At 36.7% G+C, this 24637-nt stretch overlaps 1 protein-coding gene across 3 annotated transcripts in view; it reads right to left on the reverse strand.

The window, feature by feature from the left end:
• Positions 1–24637, reverse strand: part of KLHL32 (kelch like family member 32) — a 119054-nt gene that overhangs the window by 27700 nt on the left and 66717 nt on the right. For all 3 annotated transcript variants that reach the window (XM_021545183.3, XM_021545147.3, XM_077782294.1), the window contains one exon: positions 11776–11991. In XM_021545183.3, the coding sequence (XP_021400858.1) occupies positions 11776–11991 (216 nt within the window). The remainder of the gene's footprint in view (positions 1–11775; positions 11992–24637) is intronic.

Here is a 24637-nt window from a genome sequence, read left to right on the forward strand (position 1 = left end):
AAGCTGCAGTGGATTTATCCAGACGACTACACAGGGAATTGTTCGCCTACATAAGCAATGCTCTGTCTCTTGGCTGGTTTGCTGGTTTGGGATTTATGTAATAGCCTGGTGACAACCTGCAACTTTCAGAACATGAGCCCTGCAGTCTGTAAGCCACTTTGCAAGAGGCAGAAATTTGATTTTGATCTTTCAGCTGAAAAACACTGCAGCAAGCAGAGTTATTGGTCAAAGTCTCTAGCACCAGAAATTATGCATTCGTGATATTATGCAGATATTATGTAACTAAAACAGAGACAGATAATGCAGATGCATTAAAAACACACATTTATAAAAAATTCACAGCATTAAAGCAAATCAAAATGTATTAAAAATACTTCTCAATTTTTCTCAAGTGATAATAATAACTGCTGATAATATCTATCTCCTTAAAGCATTTAAGCAGTAAAGCATCCATCACCAATTGCTGGTGGACAAAAATATTGTCCTGCACAATAGCTGTCCTGTTGTCCTGTCCTGTTTCAATAGATGCAAGGGGGATAACACAACATATATATCTTTGGCAGATTTCTTACTCATAATCAAACAGCTTCAGGAGTAACATCTTTAACACCTGTATTTCCGTCTCAGATTGTTTCTGCTCAGCATCCTTGTGAGAAAGAGGGGAATTCTTTATCTAAAGACAAACTCTCCACCAACCAAGTACAGTTCCTTGCATTGTCAGTTTAGTGTTTTACTGCAAGCTTCCTTTGCCCCTAGTACCACATAATTATAGTGGCCTTCTCAAAAGGGACATTATTTTACAAAAAAGATTGGAGAGTAAGAAAATGCTAGTTTCATCTTATGTACGTGTTTCCTATGAAACACATAGAAAAAAATGCCTGTTTTGTAATAGAAGTAAATAATAGAATGCATGCATTCAGAATTGCATTCACTTCTTATACACGCTTTCTCCATTTCTTATATTTACTGGTCATGAGAGTAAGAAGTTTACCTAGAAGACATTGATTAAACTCAATGAAGATATTCCATCTTTTTAGACTTACAATAAAATAACTATGATCTCAAATCAGCTTTACAAAAGGCTAGCTGAACTACATTAATATATAACATTATATATGGTAAGTAATCATATTAAAGCGATGAGTTGCTGTAATAAAAAACTGTTCTCATCTACTGGAGTTCAAAGTGAAGGAAGGTACAGACAGAAGGTAAACTCTCAGCTGTTGTAAATTATCACAGCTCATGAAAGCTTGCCATTTTACACCTTCTGGGGACTCTGAACTTCAAAATTATACAGAATATTCTTTCCAAGTATCATAAAGCAAATTATAAGCAGTAAAACTCAGGCTTCCCCAAGAGAAGTTTACATTTCAACCACTCTCTCAAAATGGGAACTAAGAGAAAAATTAGGTGTCTTAATCAAAATCTGTCCCCTCAGTCTGTCCAACTGAGTGTCTTTATTCCACTACAAAAAATACAGTGGAAATTTTGTTGCTTATGCCACAGGAAAAATTCTGGTGATATGCAGGTATCTGAAAGTGAGGACAAAACAGTTCCCTAAGTATCATCTGCCAAAAGTACCTGAGATATTTTTGCAGCTGAAAAGTGCAAGGCAATACAGGCAATAAACACTGCATCCTTTCTTAACCTTGGAGCAGCAAAGACAAACCTGTCCATAGTGTGCCTCAAGAGAAGTCTACCTTTGTGTGATCAAGTCCTCAAACCAGGGAGGAGTTTCCTCTACAGTCACTTGGAGCTTCTCTACCAAGGCAGATTTACAAATGCACTTCTCACACCTAACTTGTTCTTCCACTGAGATAGAAGGGGCAAGCAAGGCCCTGTGCAACCCCTCTCAGTGACACTCCACATGTACAAGCATGTGTTTAAAAGCTGTATGAGCTTGTGTGCAGCTCCTATTGCAACAGACTTTACAGCTACCCCACCACTCACAGACACTCTGCTTTCTTGTGCACTGCAATGGCTGTCACACTTGGGAGTCTACACACATAAAATAAATGAGCTGGGAATGATCACATTGGAAAGGTTCTGCTTACTCTTGTTATCAAGGCAAATTTTGTTTTAACAAGATCATCAAAAAGGAGTGTGGAGGGTGACAATGCAAAGCCAATGAAACCAGAGCAAAGCAAAGCAATAAAACCAAATCCAAAATATGGCATCCAGAGACTCAGTCTTGCTTTGTCCAGAGGCACAATCTCAACTTTTTCCTTTGAAACAAGTCCAGCCACAGAGAGTTAGAAATTACACGGAAAATCAATCTCCTCACCATAAACACGTTGCATCTAGGTAAAACCTGGCAAAGGGAGAGCCTTGTAAAAACCATGGCTTAGGCCTCTTACTTTGGCTAAGCAGAAAAGGGAAAGTGACTCAGCTGAATTAGAGGTAGAAAAACAAGTCTGCCACTATTGCGAGTTCACATTGTGGTTGGTTGAATTATGTTTGTTATGGTTTAAAACTATGAATCTGATAAAGGCCTAACTGCTTTAAAAGGCCAGGTTTTTGCAATAAAGCAGCTCTCCTTTGCACTGCCTGGGGACTCTGTGTTGCTCTGCATCGTCACATCAACATTCCTAAAATGTAGCCTCATAGGTCCATAAAACCTGCCTCTCTTTAATAACTGGATAAAATGGCAAGAAGCTCTGAGGTAAAAACTTCTTGCTGTCCCTTTTCAAATCCATCACAAAATGCTCAAGTTTGGATCCTCCATCATTTGTTGTGATGGTAGAACCAACATTGCTAGGTGCTTTATATCTGGTAAGTTTTCTGGAGCTGCAAAGAACAGAAGCTTATCTCTTCATAAACACAGCTGTTTAACTAGGGCTCTTAACTGTGATTTGATTTCACTTTAAGGAGATTAGGCTTTATGATAGCATTTATCTTTTCTTAAACAGGGTAAGGACAGAGAACATGGGAGGCAGAAAAGGACCTACCTCCAGCAACCATAATTTCAAAATCTAGAATTACTCATTTTTATTTTTAGAGAAAACATTTAGGTTGGTATCAAATGCATTGAAACTCTACATAGCCACATTTAGCACTAAAACAAGTTGCTGGTACATAATTAGTAAGTGGAAAAGACAATTTTTACCATCTGATACACAGTGTTTTTATTCCTATTCCTCTGTTGCTATTTTTCCCTCTGAAATATATTTTAGAAATGTAGCAGCTCACTCCAGAGACAAGAATCTTCAAGCTTTCATCAGTAAAAAACTGTTAGAAAATGAAATAGGCACAAAATTGACAAAATTCTATAAAGATGCAATTCAGCTCTGTGAAAATTAGTCTAAATGGTTCTTGAATGTAAAAGAATTCCTATGCATTTCTTCCCTATTGTTAGGGTATAATTTTCTAGGGATTTAATAGGCAAATCCAACAAATCACAAAAAAAAAAAGTTTCATTTTCTATAATAATCTTTACAACAGCTACACAGGACTTGTATGTCATAAATATCTTTGGTCACATACAAAAACATACTTCAAAGTACATGCTTCTCCTTAGCTGGTTTATAAATATGCATGTATTCAACACACTGTGTTACTACAAAACCTCTGACATCAAATTTTCCAACCAAAAATCACAGACAGTTCGGGTTGGAAGGGACCTTAAAGATCAACTAGTTCCAACACCCTGTCATGGACAGTGTCCATTAGACCAGGATGCTCTAAGCTCCATCCAACCTCACCTTGAACACTGCCAGGGATGGGGCATCCACAACTTCTCTACCAGTGCCTCACCTCCCTCACAATAAAGAATTTCTTCTGTATCCCTGATCCAAACCAACTTTTATATTGAAAGCCATTTCCCCTTGTCATATCATTACATGCCCTTCAAAACCATCCCTCTCCATCTTTCTTGTCTGCCCTATTAGATACTGAAAAGCTGCTATAAGGTTATCCTGACACCTTCTCCAGGCTGAACAATCCCCATTCCTTGATTCAGTTTTATTGACTTTGATTTAATCCCCACATGATGGGCTTCAGATTAACTCACTGCATAAACAAATGAGTCCTGCATTAATTTTTCAAAATCAACTAATTGTTCTAAGAAAGCTATTTCTTTCAAAAAGTGACTTAAACACTCAGAACCACATTTGTAATTGCATTTGAGATCCCAAACGTATCTAATGAATTAGGAATATCAGAGCTTCCCCATAACAAGATTAAAATAAACATAAATTTATTATATAAACCTACTAAATAATACCTGAAGTAAACTAAAACACCTGTAACTGCTCTAAGATAAACCTTGTAAAATTAGGACCATAGTTTCACTAAAACATTAAAATAGGCTCCACCCTAAAGGAGCACTTTGAAAGCTCTTCAGCACAGATTTTCACTTCAGAGACTGTGATCTTCCGATCTGTCATTACTATCCCACATAGACCATTAGCTTGGAAGCCACTTCACAGGAAAGCTTCTTAAGATCTTTTTGACAAGTGTATTTGTCGTAATTTCTTCCATTTCTCCCTGGCACGAGGGAGTCCAAAGTGATCAAAGGAGTAAAAGGAACCCTTTGTCACAAGGCAAGGAAACCCTCAGCTCTGCAGCTCACTTGCGCATCTGGAAGCTGCCAAGGGTGTCCCAGCTGGAGTAAAAAAGGCTGTACATGAGTGACACTGCTTTTCCATCTCACCTTCCTGGAGCCACCAGTGTCCTGATCCTGGAGCAGGAGTGGTAGCACAGGGCAACAGCTAATGAGATCTCAGCAGTCGTGCTGAACCAACACACCTGTTCGCAGGTCTAGACACATGAGTGCGACTTCACTGCATCTAACTGGGGGCACTTAACCCCAGAATGAGATTCCAGCTGTCTTAACACATTGATGACCACGTGTATGGGTTCAGGAAACAAGAAATTCCATTTTCTTCCACTGTCTTCTCTGGCTTTGTGGTTACAAATAAGAGTCATGCTTCTATCAGCTCCCAGAGGAAAATTTGTTGAAATACAGAGCTGGGAATTCTCAGAAGAGTTTCTAATTTCCTATCATTTTCCACAAGTTTAAATCCACTGGAAACAGTTTTAAACAGCTTTACAAAGATTTTGAAAGAGTAAAGATTACTAACATTTATATCTCTGAATGGAAGACATTAAGACATTAACTTCCATATTTGATCATCCATGCTATCTGTGGATTTTAGACTTTACATTATTTTCTTTAACTTAAAAATTAATATATATTTTCAACCACACTTGGCTTTCAAAACAGCTTCAGCAACTTTTCTTTTCTAATGTAACCATATATATCTGTATGTTTATAGAATCATACTTCAGATCGTATCCAACAGATCCGAGCCACAAGGAGTGCAACAGTCAATACAAATCCCCCCACAGCAGACAAATTCAAATGTAGAATGAATTGACACAGAAGAAGTCTTGCTGTGTGGACACCTTGGTGTCTTTTTTAAAATCAAAATGCACATCCACTGCTTAGCTGAAAAAGTGACCTAAATCCATGAGCTGTGAGCACAGCAGCCTTTCTAAATACTGGTGTGATGCTCTGTGCACTTCTGAAGGTAATCTGGGAGAAATAAGTTGAGGTAATATTACTGTAGGACAGCAAGACAAAAGTAATGCTCTCTAGTAATTGTCCAATGCTCACAACAATAGCAGCAAATAATCAAGTTTTCTGACATGTAGCAAAAAGAACAATAGAAGAACAAACAGCTGCTCCTAACACAGCTTTAATACTGAAAATTGCTTTCTATATTGTTATACTTGATAAATAACAGTAAAAATATTAGCTAACATTCAAAAAACAGGAATATGAAACATTTAAAAATTTGGAACAAAGGCATATGTAAAGTTCATAAGATATTACTGTAAAGGACAAAATTAAGAGCCCATTCAAATTAAACTAAAGTAGACAAAGGGGAAAGGTGTTTCATAAAATAAGGGAATGGTGCCAACAGGGACAGCATTCATTTCCCCTACAAGCCAAAATGCCATTACTATTACAAACTATACAGAAATTATATCAGGAAAACTGTGTGTGACCTGAGCACATCAGCTGAACAGTGTGAGTTCCTGCTGCCTACATCCACTGCTTGACCCTCTGTATCCTGCACGAACCCTGGCCAGTCTGCAGTTCCAGTGGACACCAACCTCCCTGCACACCTTGGGCCACAACTGCCAGCTTAGCCTACCTACAATGGATGTCCTACCAATGCTGCACATCCTTTATAAAAATTAATCCCACCCAGTCTGGAGAGAGTGCAAGGAATGCACCATTGCACAGAGTCAATTTTGTGAGGATTAGACTAAGGAAAAGGAAACCTGCAGCTTATCACAGTTATGTTTCCATACTACTTTTATCTGAGGGTAACCATGTGATTTTGCCTGCAGCTAGTCATGACACACACAGTACCACTATCACAGACGTAGTACGCTGGATGCTGGCATTCACAGGTGGCTCTCTGGCACTTTTATATAGACTTTCACAAAAAGGGTACAAAAAAGGAGGAAAAAGCATGGGAAAACACACATGGGTAATATGTTAATTTTCTTATTTAGCCTCACCAATTCACCTCAGCCTTGATATGTATCAAGCCCCTTTTTTCTCTTCTATGCCTTTCTTGATGAGAGGCTGCCAGCCATATTTTGGAGAGGTAGTTTTCTGCTTATGGTAAATACTCACTAGGAACAAGCATTAGAGTAGACATTATTTCACTTATTGCCCAAGAGAGCACTTAAGCTTATTTCTTGAATAGTGAAAGGCTAATATACTGCTTAAACACAACATTGATTACTGAGATGCTTTCCTTCACATATATTTTATGTTGTTACTTGTTTGCAGTAAAACTTAAGTTCACATTTAGCAAGGCACTTAGGCCACATTTCATTATATATATATATATATATATATATATATATATATATATATATATATATATATACACCCCTGAGAAAAATGACTTCTGCTGTCTCCATATGAAAAATTGCTCTGCAATACCAAAAGATTGACAGAAGAAAAAAATCAAGTACTGATATGAAGGAATGGCAAGCTTGTACCAGAACATGACAACTCACTTTAGAAACTGTTGTTCTGCATAGGTAAATGTGTGCATCACTGGAGATGTGTGGAAGATGTCTTTAGATCCAACATCAACACAGAGCTGTTCCATCATAGCAGCCTGCCACAATGGGTACACTACAAAATTCCCTACAGCATTGAACTGTGGGATTTCTGCAGAAGAATAATTTTGGCCCTTCAAAAATGCCATCAGGAAATCCAAACTGTAGCTCCAAAGTAAAAAAAAGCCTCTTGAAAACAGGGCACAGAAGAGGATAAACAGGACTGTAACAAGAAAACTGGATTTCTACATTTAATATTTTTATAAAAGATACGTTACAAGCTTATATTGACCTGTAACATTGCAGTCTTCTTGTCATTTATTTTTCTACTTATTCAAGCAAAGACACTTCTCCAATACAGAGACCGAACACCAGTTTTGCACATCCACAGGGAGAAAATGAATAACTAGTGTTATGCTTTCACATATGGAACATATACTTCATGAACACAAGTTCAGAAGTTACACACAAGGAATTTAACAGGGCTAGAATGTCTTAGGAATGCCTTGGAAAAGGCACAACACATTTGCATGCATCCTAGCTGAATAAACCACTCATGCATTTTTATCTACTAGCTTTCCTAGACCGCTTGCTTATCAGTTGATTAAAAAAAAAAAAAAGAAAAACATATGAAAGCCCAGGAAAACTTCTAACCTCGCATCCAAGATGTATTGACAAATACAAAAATTGATCTGTTTTTATTGTTAGCTGTTAGAAAATTATATATCTCCTTTAACAACTCACTTAAACAGTAGCACAGGTGGAAGAAATTAATCTATACTGATTTCACTTAAGATTTTTTTTCCAAATATGTTTTAAGAGTCCACCTTGGATCAAGTGCAGTATTTAATACAGAACCATTTGACCAATCTACGGCAGGGAGACAGAATAATCCAGTAAATATTTCTCTTTATAACCAGTAGTATGATATTTGAAATATGGATATTTAAGCCTCATGACACTGAAGTTTCTAATAACAAATATAAGGCATAATTATATCATAACTTAAGCTAACATTAGTTTTTTACTTAAATCTTTGGCTCATTTTCTACTTGCTAAGTTCCAACAACAAGCCCTCTACCTCTGGCAAACTTGTTCCATCTTACAGAGTTGGTAACTTTTTCAATTATCAAGGCAAAGAATTCACCTGCTTCCTTGAAGTACAGCCAATGAATCTTTCTTATAATGGTCAATTAGGAAAAGACTAACTTTTCATTTCACGATAAACTAGACATTTATGTCCTTGTCATGACTGCTTCCTGTGGAAAAAAGAAAGTGCTTCACAGGTCATGATGAAGAAGAAGAAACCAGAAGAAAACATTTCTTTTCCTCCACCTTCTTCATGATTCTTTCCGTTTTCTTCATTTTTTTTTATTTAATCCTTTTTTCCATGTCACTGGCTTAATTTTACGCATTTTAATGCAGCTGACAAATCAAAAATTTTTTATGTAAAAAAAAAAAATCATAATCTCATGTGCTAATAAAATGTAAAAATCAATATGAAAACATATCTTATGTCAACTAATAATCATAATTACTGTCTTAGCTTATCTAAGAAAGACCTGATTGAAGAGGCTCATAAATTGATCCAATTTCACAGCCTGCACAGACTTTCTGGTGGGGTTTTTGGTTTTTATTTGTTTTAAGAAACACATCACTATAGTGCTTGTCTATTGTCTCCACTTAAAATAAGACATACCAAGCCAAAGAGTCTGAAAAATCAACAGGAATTTCTGTAGTAGTTGGCAGTAACCCATAGCCTAGCACACTGCCACTAATATTACCATTTAACTTTCTCAGACTTGGGTTTTTTCACAGTTATATGTCACCATACTCACTAGAATTAGCCAATTCTGGATTGGTAGCCTAGAAAAATCTAAAGTATGACAGATAAGAGCTGCAATCACTTCAGTTTAAATAATATTCAAGCATCACTTCATGTACACCTTTTGATGCATTAAAATATCCACCTTAATCTTTATGTGCACTAGGATCAGATCACCCCGTGGACATTGGGAATTCAAGCTGGTGTAAAAAACTGCTCCGCAGACAGTGGCACCCTTTCCAGAGGTTTTCTGAGGGAAGCTTTAATTTGTGCTTAGAGCTTCATGGCAGCCCTACTAGCAAAGGTGCCTTGGGGACATGCTGAATTCATATTGCTGTGACACGCAGCCCTGTGTGTGTGCAGAGGCCAAATCAGTCACAGGTAAGACAGATGGATCAAATGGTAGCATCCTCCCATCAGCTTTTCTATTATCTGCCCCACTTTGTGCAAATTTCCTCCAGCTTCCCCAACACCTCTTGCTTTGCTGTTCTTCCTTAAAACATGGGATGGGGATTTGTCAAAGTCAATGAGCACTTTATTACAGTGAGAGTGCTCAGTAATGAACAATTCAGCAATTTAATGAGATTCTGTAGATCTGTCTCCAGCCTGTCCATCAAGTTTCACTTCTATAAAGCACCCTGACACTAATCCTCTGGCATACCCAATCTTCACCCTGGGCTGAATATTAGATTCTTCCATGGTATATTGCATTACCACTATAACCTTAGCAAAAATGATGAACTTAACTACACTTGAGGCAATATAGCTGGTCTGATTTGATTTTCTTCTATTGGGTTGACTATGAGGGAATTACTTATTTACTAAGATAAAGCAAGAAACCAGTTTCTTATTGCCTTCTGAATGCCCAAATTGGTGAATATTTATATCTGTCTTTTAATTCATCCTGGGAAGCTGGAATATTTATAAACATATATTTATTCCTGGTTTTACAAAATGAATTAAAAAGATGGATTCACATTGTGCCTGCAGCAGAAAACTAGTTTAAAAAATTCTTCGGAACAGCATTAGTAACCTTTAGAGAGGCTATTATGATAACACTTAAATGGACAGTTTGGAGTTTGTTGCCACTCAGAAAGCAGCATATTACCTATCTCTCCCCAGTATGACCCTGCAACAGAAACAGAGGCTTTGTCATATTTGCCTCATGAAGTGTTCATTGACTGGAGTGCACACAATTAAGAAAATTACATCCAAGTCTTGCATAACAAGACAGACAGGATTTGAAAACTCCCGCTTCCCAAACAGATACTCCTTATGGCAGATTACAGAGGGCATATTACTGAGCAAGTATTAAGTTATACTTGTATGGCTTCCCACAGAAACTCTTCTAGCAGAAGCATGTAGCTAGGGGATTCCACTGGCTCTGCAAAGAAATGAAGATGAAACCCAATCAGCCAATCATCCATGCTCCATGCATAAACTTGTACATCAAAACTTGCTTCTGATAAAGGGAATGTGGGCTAGGACTCCAGAGCAGTGTGCCTTAAAAACCTAAACCAAACACAACCCATCATCATGTGTAGTGTACTGCAGGTTCTGCTGTACAGGCATCCTCCAGGGACTAGGAGAGGAAAAAGTCAAACTTCATTTTGGTGTTTGCAGAAAATATCATCTTTGTAACACAGTCCATAATCTAAAGCCTCAAAATTTTGGAAAAAATATGCCTGCTACATAACTGAAGGGTTATGTTACATTTTCACAATGGTTAACCTGACATTTTTATTTTTTTAAGAATGAATATTTTATCCTTCATGACATTATTCATCCACAGAACATGAAGAATCTCGCTGATGAATACACATTTGACACTTTGAGAAACTGATGGCATCTAAATATAGTTATTTCCTTAGAATAATACAAAAGATAAATATATAAATAACAGGGTTTGAAAAATAAATCTGTTTTCTGAATCAGAGTCTTCTCTGTTGGACCAATATAACACACTTCCTAAAAGGAATGCACAGGTTTCTTTTCAGCAAGTTTCCTTCTACCTTGAAAAACACTGAAATACTTAACTCTCTTAAACATGACAGTAAAAAAGATACAGGAAAACATCTTTGGGTAATCAATATTACAGAGATTTCCTTCCACTCCATAGTCAATTTTTACAGACATATGATGGGAACATTTCCAAAGACAGATTTTGGTTTAGTTTTTGTGTTTCTCTTAATAAGCTATGTGTTTTACTCACATTAGGTTTTCTCCCAGCCCATACACACATACACACTAAAGGTCACAACACAATGCTTTCATCTTGTTAATACTTTATGGCTAGCAACCTGGTCCTTTTCTAGATCCAGCTTTTTAAAAGGAAGTGATCTCAGGCTTCTTGCCACAAACCCTCCATTGAAGCTTCCACTAATTTGGAGCAGCACTGCCTGTGTGATGATTCTCCCATTTGCTTCAGGCAAAGTCAGCTGTGGTGGCCCAAACAATTTCAGTGACTATTGAAGTTATACAGCTAAATTTGTCTGAAGTGAATGAGAGAGACTGCAGAAGCAGGTTTGCCACCAGACTCATGGCACTAGCCTCATCAGAGGAAATTAGCATGCATCAGCCATCTTTTCCCATCAAAGAAGTTGGATCTGGAGGAAAATCTCTGGCTGTATTTAAGTAGCAGAAGTGAAACAGCATGACAAATTTCTCTTTCAAACAAAGTAATTGCATTAACACAACACAACATTTTTAGAATTTCATTTAGAAATTTCCCTCAGTTGTTATTCACAGTTTTTGCTCAAGTGCTTATTCTCCCTCGAGATTGCTCCAGGGTTTCAAAACAACATATTACTGCTATGGTTTATAGAGTGTCACACATTCTGGTTGTTCACCAACCTCCTTACCTGCCAGATTTGTTCTTCACTGAGTGAAGTGAGTCTATCGCTTTTAAAAACCTCTCGAAGAAGACAGTATGGGAGTGCCAGAACTTCTTCAGGATGACTCTTCAATAGCTCAGAGAGATGTTTTACTAAGAAGCCAATGACTGCATTCTCCAACAAAGTGAGGTTGAAAAGATCCGCAAGCTTGTACAGGTCCAAATAATTAAAGCTATTTAATTCCTAAATGGATAAAGCAAACAAAATACACGTCACAAAAATATCCCAAACAGAAAGAGAGAATATAAAAATCCCTGGGTCTCAGATAATGAAAAACTGTTATTCCTTTGGAGTTGTGGAGAAGGAAGGCAATATAACTTGGAAGTTAATTAACACAGCCTCATTCAAAATGTATATGTGTTACTGTTGCATATGCAAATATATATGATAGTACTAATTTATATTGCAACTCCTAAGGTTATATATGCATGAAGCATCTGTAAGAAATATGGATTAGTACATAATATAATAAACCAGCATGATTTACACTGTATGTCAAGAGCTCACGGGAACTAACAAGTGGATTTAAAAAACGTATTTTTTAACTACAATGGTTTGTTACACAGCAATTGTTTGTTCATTGTTTACTGTTTTGATTGAACTAGAGCACCTGTGTAGCACAATTTTTGTTCTATGAAACCTCACAAAATACAAGATGCTGGACTCTATTTTATTATGCATTAATTTTTCCTCATTGAACAAATAAACCCTTTTTTTCCTCTAAGTCTCTAAACCACTAAAGTCAAAATACAGTGGCTGTTGACCTCCTACTCCTTCTCCCTCTCCTTCTAGCAACTGAAAATGTGAGGAGAAAAAAGCTATAGTAGCTCAAGGCAGGAAGCTTCGCCCATCCTGCTATCAGATGACCGATATTTATGGGCTAATGTTTTCAAATTGGCATCCCTCATAAATTAGTAGCTAGACGACTAACTACCGCTGTTCCAGACCACACTGCTCCCTTCAGGGAACAGGTCAAGAATTCACCTCTATTTGACAGAAGTACCCGGTGCACCTGGGAAATAATCGTGTTTACCCGCTTCCTCTGTTCTTGCTGCGTGCTCACACCTCTCCTCCTCTCTCCTCCGCAATCCCGGTTTTCATCTTCCAATTTACCGCATTGCTCCCTATCAGCCGCCTTCTCCTTGACCAGCCCCATGTGTGAGAATGACAAGGAGCCTCGTCAGTCTCACTTTGCTGGTGAGTTAACACAGGGACTGGAGCAAGGAAGAGAAACAGACTAAATTAAGTCAATTTCACTTTCACTGCTCTGCTGGATGGAATGGCAGCACCAAATGAAACTGACAAGAAATCTTGTAAATGTCAAATGAGCTGCACGGCTGGCAGATAGAGCAGAGCAACAGGGAAGATGGGAAAGTGCGAAGAGGGGTTTTTTTGGAATGTTTTATGGACTACATCTCGAACGTGTGAATTGGGTGCCTGTCCTGATGACTGTGGAGCTGTTTATGCATATGCAATGGAGAGTGGAGAAAGAATTTTTTAACCTGCTTAGAGGAGTCAGTACTGGAGAAAATGGCATCAAATTCATGTGGAGGTTCCTGCTTGTTACATACATCTCCCAGTCTGAATAGTTCGCCTGCCCTAGCAGAGTTGTACACTAAAGATAAATCCTATTCATTATCTTACTTAGACTCCTGCATAAGAGTTTCCCATGGTTGTCTTGGAGAACAAAGGTAAGTTCTTTACATTGTCAGAACAAGCACTAACAGTCATCATCCCAAAAGCCACAGCTATTCTAGTGTCAGCTCCTCCTCCCGCTAACACAGAGGAGGTAAGGATAAATCTGCAGTTGCAGAAATAAAGATAAAATAATTAATTTTACATGAAAAGTATCTGGTCCATGTGCTTGCTTGGTGATTTAGTATCTTCAGATCACAGATGGCACCTCACAGCCCCACTCCTGTGATGGCCATGCAATGGTGACAACAACACATAAGAGTCTATTCAAAGCAAACATCACAGTATTTGACAAGCAACAGCCACAGTTTATTGTCCCTAGTTCAGAAAACTATCTTTTGAAAGAACTCACTGATTGAATAAATGCCAAATTCCAGAAAGAAATTTAGAAGAGCTTAATGTGTATTTATTGAGCTCTTTTGTGGTCAATGGCTATGTCCAGGGACATAAATAAATAAATAAATAAATAAATAAATAAATAGTCAAGCACTGTGAGCTGAGGATCAACAGTCCCACTAAAATACGTGCCTGGTCAAACCCCACTATGTGTCAGTTGAGAAGAAGAGGTGGCTTTTAACAGACTTCAGAGGAGGAAAATACTGGAGACAACATAACAAAATCCTTATTAGAGAGAACCAGTAATGAGACACACAAATGCAATCTACCCCTAAAAAATCTTCACATTTTCAGTGAAATCTGAAAGATACTGGTAAGCCTTCATTTTAGGTTTGAATATTTTTCATGAGCTCTAAACTCCCCTATCCTCTTAAATCACCAACAATCAAAGTTGTTTTTATGAAAGCTGTCTTACAGTTGAAGAGGCCAAATGTACTTATGGATGTATAAATAACATCTCACCAGTTATTTATACTGCATGTAGTAACTTATTTCAGATGCTTATTTATGTATGTGGGCTTTTTTTTTTGGGGGGGGGGGGCAGGGGGTTATGTCTTTACTTATTTTCATTGCTAAGTTTCTTTTGATGCTTTCTAACATAATGTGTTAGTTACCTGCTGAACTTACAGTCTATTTGTTAATGAATACTGAAATTGTGTTGTGTTAAAAATGGCCCTCGCCTGGAATCAGTAATGTTCATTTCTGATTTTACAAGGTTATAGTTGATCTACAGGTTTATATTTCACAGACAAAGAGGCAAATATTGCATTAGGTTTCACAAATTAAAATCAAGTTTTTACAGTACTATACACTACTGCCTCAGTTATGATCCTAGAGGGCAAAAATGTCACATCGAGATTGCTCAATGTATACCCCAGATCACATAACTTTGCTCTTATAAGTGGTTAAATTTTCAAAAATAGTCTAAAATTAAGTATATAAATTAGTTGCAAGGAAAATGCGTCTTATCTTTTAGCTTTAAAAAAGTCCCACAGGAAGGATCAAAGCAATCACTGTCAGCTCAGTTTGATTTGAATACATTTTTCACGCTAAAACCTTAATTGAATTTAAAAACTTTGGTAAGTGGTGAAATAGGTTACTAAACAGGAAATTTAGGTGTGTTTATGAGTAAGAGTACTGGCAGTCTCTGCTTTCCACAGATTTTATTATATTACATGAACTGAGCAACTACAAAATTTTGAAGTAGTGTGCTACTTGTGGTACTTTATTGCACTATATGTTCTTTGAAAACAGGCATTACAAACCAGGCTTATGTAAATTTTTGGAACTTTTAACCCCTTTTTCATAAACTTTTATGTAAATGCCACTTATCTTTTTTGAACTGAAGGATGAAATATGGACACAAGCAGAATTGTCAATAAAAGCTGAAGGTAGTTATCCTATCTCTTCTAATATGATGCATGTTACACTGCTGAAACACATTCAGGCTAAGAAAATATGTATAAAATTACAGGTAGAGCACTTAAAACTAAGTTGCAATAGTTCTGAAATCTCACAGTGAAATCAACTTAGTAAATTGTCCAAATTATTTATCCGTGTCTACTTCTACAATAAGAAACTACCTTAGATCCCATGCATTCTACTCAGCGTGCATCCCCCCACTGAAGGAAGGGAATCTATTATTCCACACTAAGGATCTTCTGATTCAGTAGTATCAACTTTTAGATGCCAAACCAATTCAACAATAAGCTGACATTTAAAAGCCTCATAAAAGAAAATATTTTCTACAAACAAACATAATCTGAAAGATGACAATATAAAATATTCAAAATAAATGATGTGACAGTGTGAATATTTTGATACAGAGGTATATTTTAATATAGAGATATGATAAATTGTCAAACAGGAAAAATATATATAAACACTGTGTTTAAGTTGCTTCCAAAATCATCTTCATTCGTTTATACTTTAGAGAATAATTGCCTTGCACAAGCACAGAAAAGGATGTAACAGATTGATAAATTAGAGTTAATCATAACCAAGGATACAGCAGACTACAATATACCACTATTCCTGTGTTCTGTGTTATAAATAGCAGAAAAAGCACAAGGAGAACTAAGGGGAAAGAATGCATTTCTTTATGACCTTATTTGAAAGATAAACTCCTTGGGGAAATACAATTTATTCAGATTATCAAGACCCTGCTGTGCAAATCTACAGTCTGGGAGCACACTACAGAGATCAAACAATATTTACTTTATTCTGTTGGGTATAAAAGCTTTTAATGAATGCATAATTAAAACAGCAAAAGTATATACAGCTTTAGAATTCTACTGGCAAGCCAAGCCATTAATATCCAAAGTACCGTAACCAGTTGTAACTCCACCTGCTTCCTAGATTACAATACTGTTCTAAATCAAGGTATTAAATTACTAGCCCTGCTGCTGTAGCAGAGAAGAGTTGCATGGTGACACTATTTGCCCCTTTTCTAAAAGGGGTTCAGCCTCTTTAAAGCAAAAAGAACCACAAACTACCCCAAGTGTGAGGTCCCTGAGAGAGGGACATAGCTATTCAAAATCCTTAAGCAGCAGAGGTCTTGACCCTCACCTCCAGGTTCTCTGCAGCTGCACCATTCAGAAAAAAACCTTGACAAAAATCATAGCAAAGATGGGCCCTAAATAGATAAGGGATAGCAACAAAATGAAAAATTCTAATGACAAAAATACACTTACTTGACAACAAAAGGGATCAACACAATTTTAAGATTAAAGAAAACCAGTTCTGCTGGGTTTAGCTGTTTCTTTGTATATCAAAAATTTTAGTTCTGCAAAACCTCACACATTTACATAAAAACTAACAGATCAGGCATACACTAACAGCACAGCAACAGACACAAATGTTTCATAATAAGTGTAAGCACAAAAAATATATTTTAGATTTTATTTGAAATTTGCCTCTGTTAAACACCAAAGTCATCCAGTTGAGCCATTAAAAGCATTTTGCTGAAGGCTGGTCACAATGGAACAGCTGGCTCAGAATTTTTCAGTGTACAGAATTGATTACTCTTATTATGAAATAAGTGCAGGCTGCAGATATACTTACAGACAAAGTAAAATATGGCTTTAAGTGACTTGCTTTATACAATTAATTTTTCTGATAGATCACTGCTTTCTCACCACTTCCTGTAATTCTTGCTTTTGTTTTCTCATTTGAGCATGAAAAGTTAATTTGCATCCTTACTGCTATTTCAAAGTAGGTCTAGAGCTAAGTAAAAGACCAACAATATGAAAACATTTCAACCCTATTACTTTTCTTCTACCCTATGAGAATTCATTTCCCTTCTCACTTATTGTTTCTCCATAGCTGCTCAGTTTTCTGATTTAATCCTGTTGGCTGGTGCTAGTGAGAATCCTCTTTGAAGGCACAGAGGGAGGCCTGTGAGCTTCACAAGCACAGAGGAAAGATATGATATTCTCAGATTGCTCATGTGATGACACAGATGTGTGGTATTCAAAAAAAGAAAGTGAAGCATGCCATATGTAAAATTAAAGAAAAAGAAAACATTTTCTAGAAACTCAGATTGATTATTAAACATTACAAATATCTTCAACTGCCAATCCAATTACATATTTTAGAGGTGACCCTGATTATACACAACTTTTATAATTCACATACACATTTATGTGTATCATGGAAATAAAATAATGAAATATTAAGACTACACAGTTAAATTTTCATGGTACCAACGGAACAACTACAGGTAAGGTTCTGCAGAGGTTTCAACAGCTGCTTTCCCTTGGTTAACAGATGCTGCTATAAGAATTTTTAAAATTATTTGAAGTGTCCCTGGCATAGGAACCCCCTAAATGAAAAGCTTCACATCTCACCAGATACTACTGGCAATATAACTGTAGCAATATATTGTATTTAACAAATAAAAATACAGGGATGAAGGAACATGGAGATCTTCTAACCCTTCACCTGGCACTTTTATATCATTTCACACAGCAGAAACACAAAGCAAGGATTTGATTAAATGTATCAACATTTACCATTTTTACCAATTATGGGAGCTTGCCTTTGCTTCAAACATGTTCTGAGAAATAGCATTTCTCATACACGTTCATCTATCCTTTACTCCAGCAGAAATCACAGAATATAATCTCTACGTAACCATTTAAGGCCATGAGAATACAGAAGTGGAAGTCTATTCCTCAACTATACCACAAGCTCATCTAAACATCTTCAGCATAAATTAAGAAATATCCATCTTGTTCCCAACCAGTATTACAAGAAGGCTCAGTTGATTTTGAGACTCCATCTCTTAATTTCATTTCATTTACTCAAACAGTTTATATATATTGGTTTCTGAGCCAGAATTATCTTTTAGATTTAACAGCACAATGTTTCTCTCCCTGCTTCCCCTTCCCTCAGTATTTACTCCCTTTATATATTTACAGAAAACAATTATATTCCTCCTCAGACCTCATTTTACTAGACTAAACAAAGAAAGTTCTTCTGCTCTCCTCATGTAAAGCAGGTCTTTCTGATCGTCTTAGCTGACTTTTTCTACGCCTCTCACAGTTTTGATTTCACTTATTCTTCTGCATAGACAAACTCTTCCCAGTACTCCTGATTTTCCAAGAGTACCTTGAAGTAGCATTAATACTTCCTTAGCTTTATAAATTAACAGCTTGGAGGTGACTTTATCACTTTCTACAACTGCCAGAAAGGAGGGTGTAGCCAGGTGGGGGTTGGTCACTTCTCCCAGTGACAGGAGAAGAGAAAATTTCCTCAAGCTTCACCAGGAGAGGTTCAGGTCGGACACCTGGAAGAGTTTTTTCATTGAAAGGGTTGTTAAGCATTGGAACAGACTGCCCAGGAAAGTGGTGCAGTCATCTTCTCTGGAAGTGTTCGAGAAATAACTGGACATGGCGATGCAATGGTTAATTGACATGGTGGTGTTTGGTCAAAGGTCAGAATCTTGGAGGTTTTTTCCAACCTTAATGATTTTATGATTCTATTCTGTGAAAAGTAAGTAAATTCTCTTAATATACTGAAAACCAAAGTAAGTCTTAAACCAATATTAAATATGAAAACTTTTAGACATAGAAAATAGAAAAAAGTTGTTTCTAATTCACAGTACATTAAAGTGCAATTTTTATTCTTAATTCATATCTCCATAACCAGCATGAAGGACAGAGGAAGATGGGAAAAAAATTAAAAATCAACATTCCTGATATATCTGCTAATAGAGGTGTCAGTGTATCTGACAGTTTCCCTTTCCAATGCCTTTTTAAAAATAACTTGCTATTTTGCCAACATTTAATAAGTCAAGATGAAGTTTTCCAGCTTCAAGATTAATCACTTGAAACCTCTTGAAAACATTCCTAAAAGCATATTATACATTATTAAGAATGAGCCTGACAGGAAAAGGCCATTGCTTTTCCATATTAGAAATATTCAGAATAGAAATAGATCATAGGAGTTGCCATCCCTGTGAACAACTTCCACTGACACCCCTCATTAAGCCTCTAGAAAAATAATTTGGATATGCTCAGTAACACCTTGTTTGAACTTTTCAGTCCAAAATCTCATCCCATTTTAGCTGCCCATAATCTATTCCAGAGCTATACAAGATTATGTCTGCATCATTGTGCACTGTGGGCCTAATCACAATGACAAAACCCAAATGCCAAACGTCTGTTTTTATTGTGCTGCTTGGGATCCACTTTGGAGATCCAGCAGATAAGACAAAGACACTGTCACTTTCAGATGCAGAAGCATGAACAAAACCCTGACCAAGGAATGTGAGAGTAGATCCAGACCCCAGGGATTACAGGAGGCAAACGGTACTGAAATATAGCAGGAGATTTAGAATCACAATTCAGAGAAGACATCGCTTCTTGAGGAGGCTGAGTGGCTGCTCCTCCAACTACTCTGCATATATGTAAGTGAAAAATGATCAAGACTGATAAAAAGCATCATCACTAACTAAAAATGGGAAGGCAACATTAACAACTCAAGACATTATACTAAATAACAAACAGGGAGCATATTTAGAATTATCAATACACTAATATTAACTCTCTAGGTATAAATAAGAACAAGGATGTTTTTGTGCAAAGAATATATACTATGATTCAAACAATTCTTTCAAAATGTTTTTATGACATTTTATTTCTGGAACATTTAATTGATGTATATATGTGCTCTATATTTAGCCCAGCAAGGAGTCACTTTTCTTAAAAACATGTTTCAGGGAACAGCCTGTCGCCAAATTCTTAAGGATTACAAAGCTAACAGACACATCTAAAAACTAAGAATTGGAAAAGGTTAGCTGTAGTGAGCTGGTGATCTAATAACATCAGAGAATTAAACAAATCTACTAGAAGACGTGGAATAACAGGTTAATTAACACAGATCAATTCAAGTCTCAGAAATGTTTGCAAAAGAACCCAAAGCAACAAAACTTATTTAGAATTTTAAGGCATTATGCAGTACTCCATCTACCGAAATGCTGAATCCAGTGCAGGATGACTCAGTGATGAGTATAATATTGATAGACAAAAGTCCTCAAGGAATCAATTTTGATCCAATATGGTTACCAGTTTAACTAAAGTAGAGAATAAGTTTTGTCTGTAGAGTCTGCAGAAGATTCTGCAAGGACAGCATGAGTATTGTCAGGCTTTCTCTGTTAAGTAAAAAGAAAAAATTAGTGTAGATATAGAATGTCTATATCTGTCTGGGAACCAGTAACATAATATAGAAAATATACTAGGCTGTATTTGGAACAACACTGACAAACCATCAGGAGGCACTAAATGCAGTCATAAATAGCAACATCAGCTCTCAGAACAGTGCTGCAGCAAAAAAAAAAACCCAACAAACCAAAAAAAACCAAAACCAAAACTAAACTTATGTCATAAAATGCCCACCCACTGCTGCCCAATAAAAGAAACAAGTTCTCTTGCTGCTTCAGTATTACATTTTAAATCTATTCTTCAATTATTGGTCCCAGTTCTGAAGTCCAAACTTTAAGAATACTTAAAAACTACAGGCTGGAAAACCAACCTTGCAAGATTTCAGGTGCTCAACTTAGATTTTTAAAGAAAGACCCCTGGAGTATTTGATCTTAAGCAAAGATATATATGCAAAGAGAATATATGAAAGGAAAAATAGCTCTGACTAAATTTTCAGAAAATAGTTTCTGGTACATGAACGTAGGATCAGAGCTGCCCTGGACAAGGAACTAGAAAGTATAGGATTGTTTGCATTGGCTTCATGGGATTATGTACATTTTGCAGCTCTGCATTTAAAAAAAAAAAAAAATGACTGCAATAAAGCTAGTTTTTTTGACAGCTATCTGTACAGGTAAAGAAGGAAATATTTGTGCAATTTGACTGCTGGGGTTATAATGGTTTCTCAGTCCTCTCAAAAGCAAGAGACTTGTTGCAGCTGCAGGAAGATATGAGAGTACTCAGCAGTTAAAAGAACCTGACTGTAAGTATGTGAATGATAAAAAGGCAACATTTCCATTTTATTTGGAAAACTGTTATTTGTTCAGGTATGTCTGTGTTCCTGCAATATCTGACCTCAGCTCAAAAATCACTAAGAATTTTATTTTTGTTGCTCATAGCACTAAATCAAGGCAAATTCTCATTTACAGAGGAAAAAAAGAGAAGCAGAAGAATAATTTAAAAAGATTTCCCATGATGCAGAATATATAAAGAAGAGAGCCGCAAATGCCTGGAACCCACTTCAGTGCTCTAGTAGCTAGATAATTCCTGTCTTCACCAACTTGAACAGAATTTTAAGTTACATATAAAGTTCAATATTTTAGCAAAGTATCTGCAATGTATATTGTATAGGCATGATAGCCTAGTAAAAAGAAAACTCTCTACAACTGTCTTGCCCCAGATTTATACTGTGAAAAGAACGTATCTTTTCCCCACAACTAGGAGCTGTGTTATTAGTAGCTTTACAATGTATTTCAGGAGATATACAGCATTAAAAGGGATAGTGGTAGGCCACATATAGACAGAAAAGTAAAAGAATTAGAAAAATCTGGAAGAAACACTGAATTTAAAAGAAAATATCTGGACATGTAAAGATCAAGAGGAGTTTGCTTGTCTTTCACAGAATCACAGCATTAACTAGGTTGGAAAAGACTTTTGAGATCATCAGGTTCAACCTGTGAACTAACACCACCTTGTCAACTAGGTCAAGGCACTAAGTGCCATGTCCAGTCTTTTTTAAACACTTCCAGGGACAGTGCCTCCCCGGGCAGCACATTCCAAAAGCAAATCACTCTTTCGATGAAGCACTTTTCCCTGATGTCCTGCCTAAACTTCCTCCGGCACAATTAAGACTGTGTCCGCTGTTCCTGTTGCTGATTACCTGTGAGCAGAGATGGACCCCCAGCAGGCTACAAGCTCCTTTCAGGTAGAGTGTAATAAGGTCTCCCCCGAGCCTCCTTTTTTTTCCCAGGCTAAGCATATTTTACTCATTATCGACTAGGGCTTTACCTGTCATTCTTTCAGTCAGAAATTATTGTAAGTCTGACTTTCAAAACTAGAAAACATGGAAAGGGTGAAGGCCAAATGTAAAAAATGGGCCTTGACTCAACCTCCAGTTTGATTTCCTACATCTGACCTTCAGTAGTGCTAAACAAGTCACAAGCCCTCCCAGAATTAATACATATCAATGTTCACACTGCTGAAGGTGCCAAGCACCAGCAAGAATGCATGAGCCTTCAAAGATCTTGATGACTCTTGTCCATTTGTTTCTAGCAGTTCTTACCAAGAATAAAAAATAATTAAATCTCTCACTTCCAAATCTCAAACAGTTTACAGTCAGAATCTCTTGTTTAGCATAAAGGTTTTTTTTCCACAGAGAACATTCAATCAATGCACCATATATCTAACACAACCAAATTACAAAATTCTCCCTGACTTCCAGATTTCATCTTAAAGACATCACCTTTATAAACTGAATATATCATTACAAGTTCAGTTTTTAAGTGTCCACAACTACAGATACGTGCCAGGATTTCAATCCTGTAGAGTTTGAAAGACACCTCTCCAGTATTTCCCTTTAAACATAATAGAATCAAGTGAAGTAATGCTCTGTGGAGAACAATCTGGGAGTCCTGGTGGACAAAAAGCTGTCCATGAGCCAGCAGAGTGTCCTGGTGGCCAAAAAGGCCAATGGTGTCCTGGGGTACTTTAGGAAGACCATTGTCAGCAGGTCAAGAGAGATGACCCTATCTCTCTACTCTGCCCTGGTGGGGCCACATCTGGAGAGCTGTGTCCCCCTGGGCTCCTCAGGAAGAGAGAGACATGGAGTGGATCCAGCAAAGGGCTACAAAGATGTTTAGGGAACTGAAGCATCTCTATTATGAGTCGCCATCACTGGAAATATTTGAGAACCCTCTGCACACAATCCTGTGCCCTGTGGTGTAGGATGACCCAGCTTGAGCAGAAAGGTTGGATCAGACAACCCCTAGGTTACCTTCTAACCTGACCCACTCTGTAACACTCTTTCACAGAGCTTTAGTTTTTAGAATTAGTTAGAAGAATGAGGACAATTTATAACTTTCAAAGCTCTGATACATGCTGGCTGAAGGGTCAATAAGTCATTACAGCATGTATACATTTATATTCATTCTGGTATCAAGGTCTATTCAATATCTTGGACAGAAAGGGTGTTTTTATTCTAAATGGAGTTAGTCTACATCACTATTATGAAACAAAATACAAATTCTACTCATGCAGTTGTGCAAACAAAATACCATAAATGATGGAATGTGCAAAAATGCTGTTTCATTTACTGCTGCTACAAGATCTACTGGAGAAAATCAACAGACTTATATGGAACTTGTTTATTTCTTTGTGGTACCCTATAAATACAAATGGCTTAATAGTATTTAACAGTAGTTAAAAAGAGATAATAATCTGAAATACTTCAATTTCTAAAGCTACTTATACATAACTTGGGCCTAGGTAATTTTCTTTACAAATCTTTCTTTTTAACTAGTACAATTAGTTGAGTGTGTCATAAACAGTTCAGGTAGATTGATCACACAGTAATGATTAAGCCATCAGAAAAACAAAAAATGATGGGGCAGGGTAGCAACTGCCCAATACCTAAGTTTGTAACAAGTCCAGATTTCTTATGTCTTCAATGAGATATAGTCTATAAAAAAGACTAAAATGCAAATACTGCATAACTGGAGAATGTATCGACTTGGATCCTCATTACTTCAGTCCTCCTTCACTGAATTAAATAAATTAAATAAACAAGGTTTTGAAAGTTTGTTCCATTAAACTAACTGGAAAATTAAATTTACAAGGTCTTTTTGACATCTTTTAAAGACAAAGCAGACTGAATCATTTGTAGGGAATGCTGGTATCCATCCTTTCCAACAATCATTCACTATTTTCCTTAGCCTAATACTTCAAGTGCTAAGTTGCCTCCTGAAGTTCCATTAAATAATACATTTTTTCATTCATTTTCTTAAGAAAGATTTTGCTACTGCATTTAGACTTTGAAATTGACTCCCATGAAAATAATACTAGTGTATCTAAAAATACAAAGTAGAGAAGAGGTAAAAGATATTTACTTCATGTGAAGAATGAAAAATATCAGTTCTATTTTGAGTAAGCTAGTATAGAGGAAAGAAAAGATAAACAATTAGCTCTCTACCACAGTGATACTTCTGAGATAAAATCAGATTGTAACTCACTTCAAACCCAATGTTCTCTTCAGGTTCATA

This window comes from Lonchura striata, chromosome 3, assembly GCF_046129695.1.
Source record: "Lonchura striata isolate bLonStr1 chromosome 3, bLonStr1.mat, whole genome shotgun sequence".
NCBI lineage: Eukaryota > Metazoa > Chordata > Aves > Passeriformes > Estrildidae > Lonchura > Lonchura striata.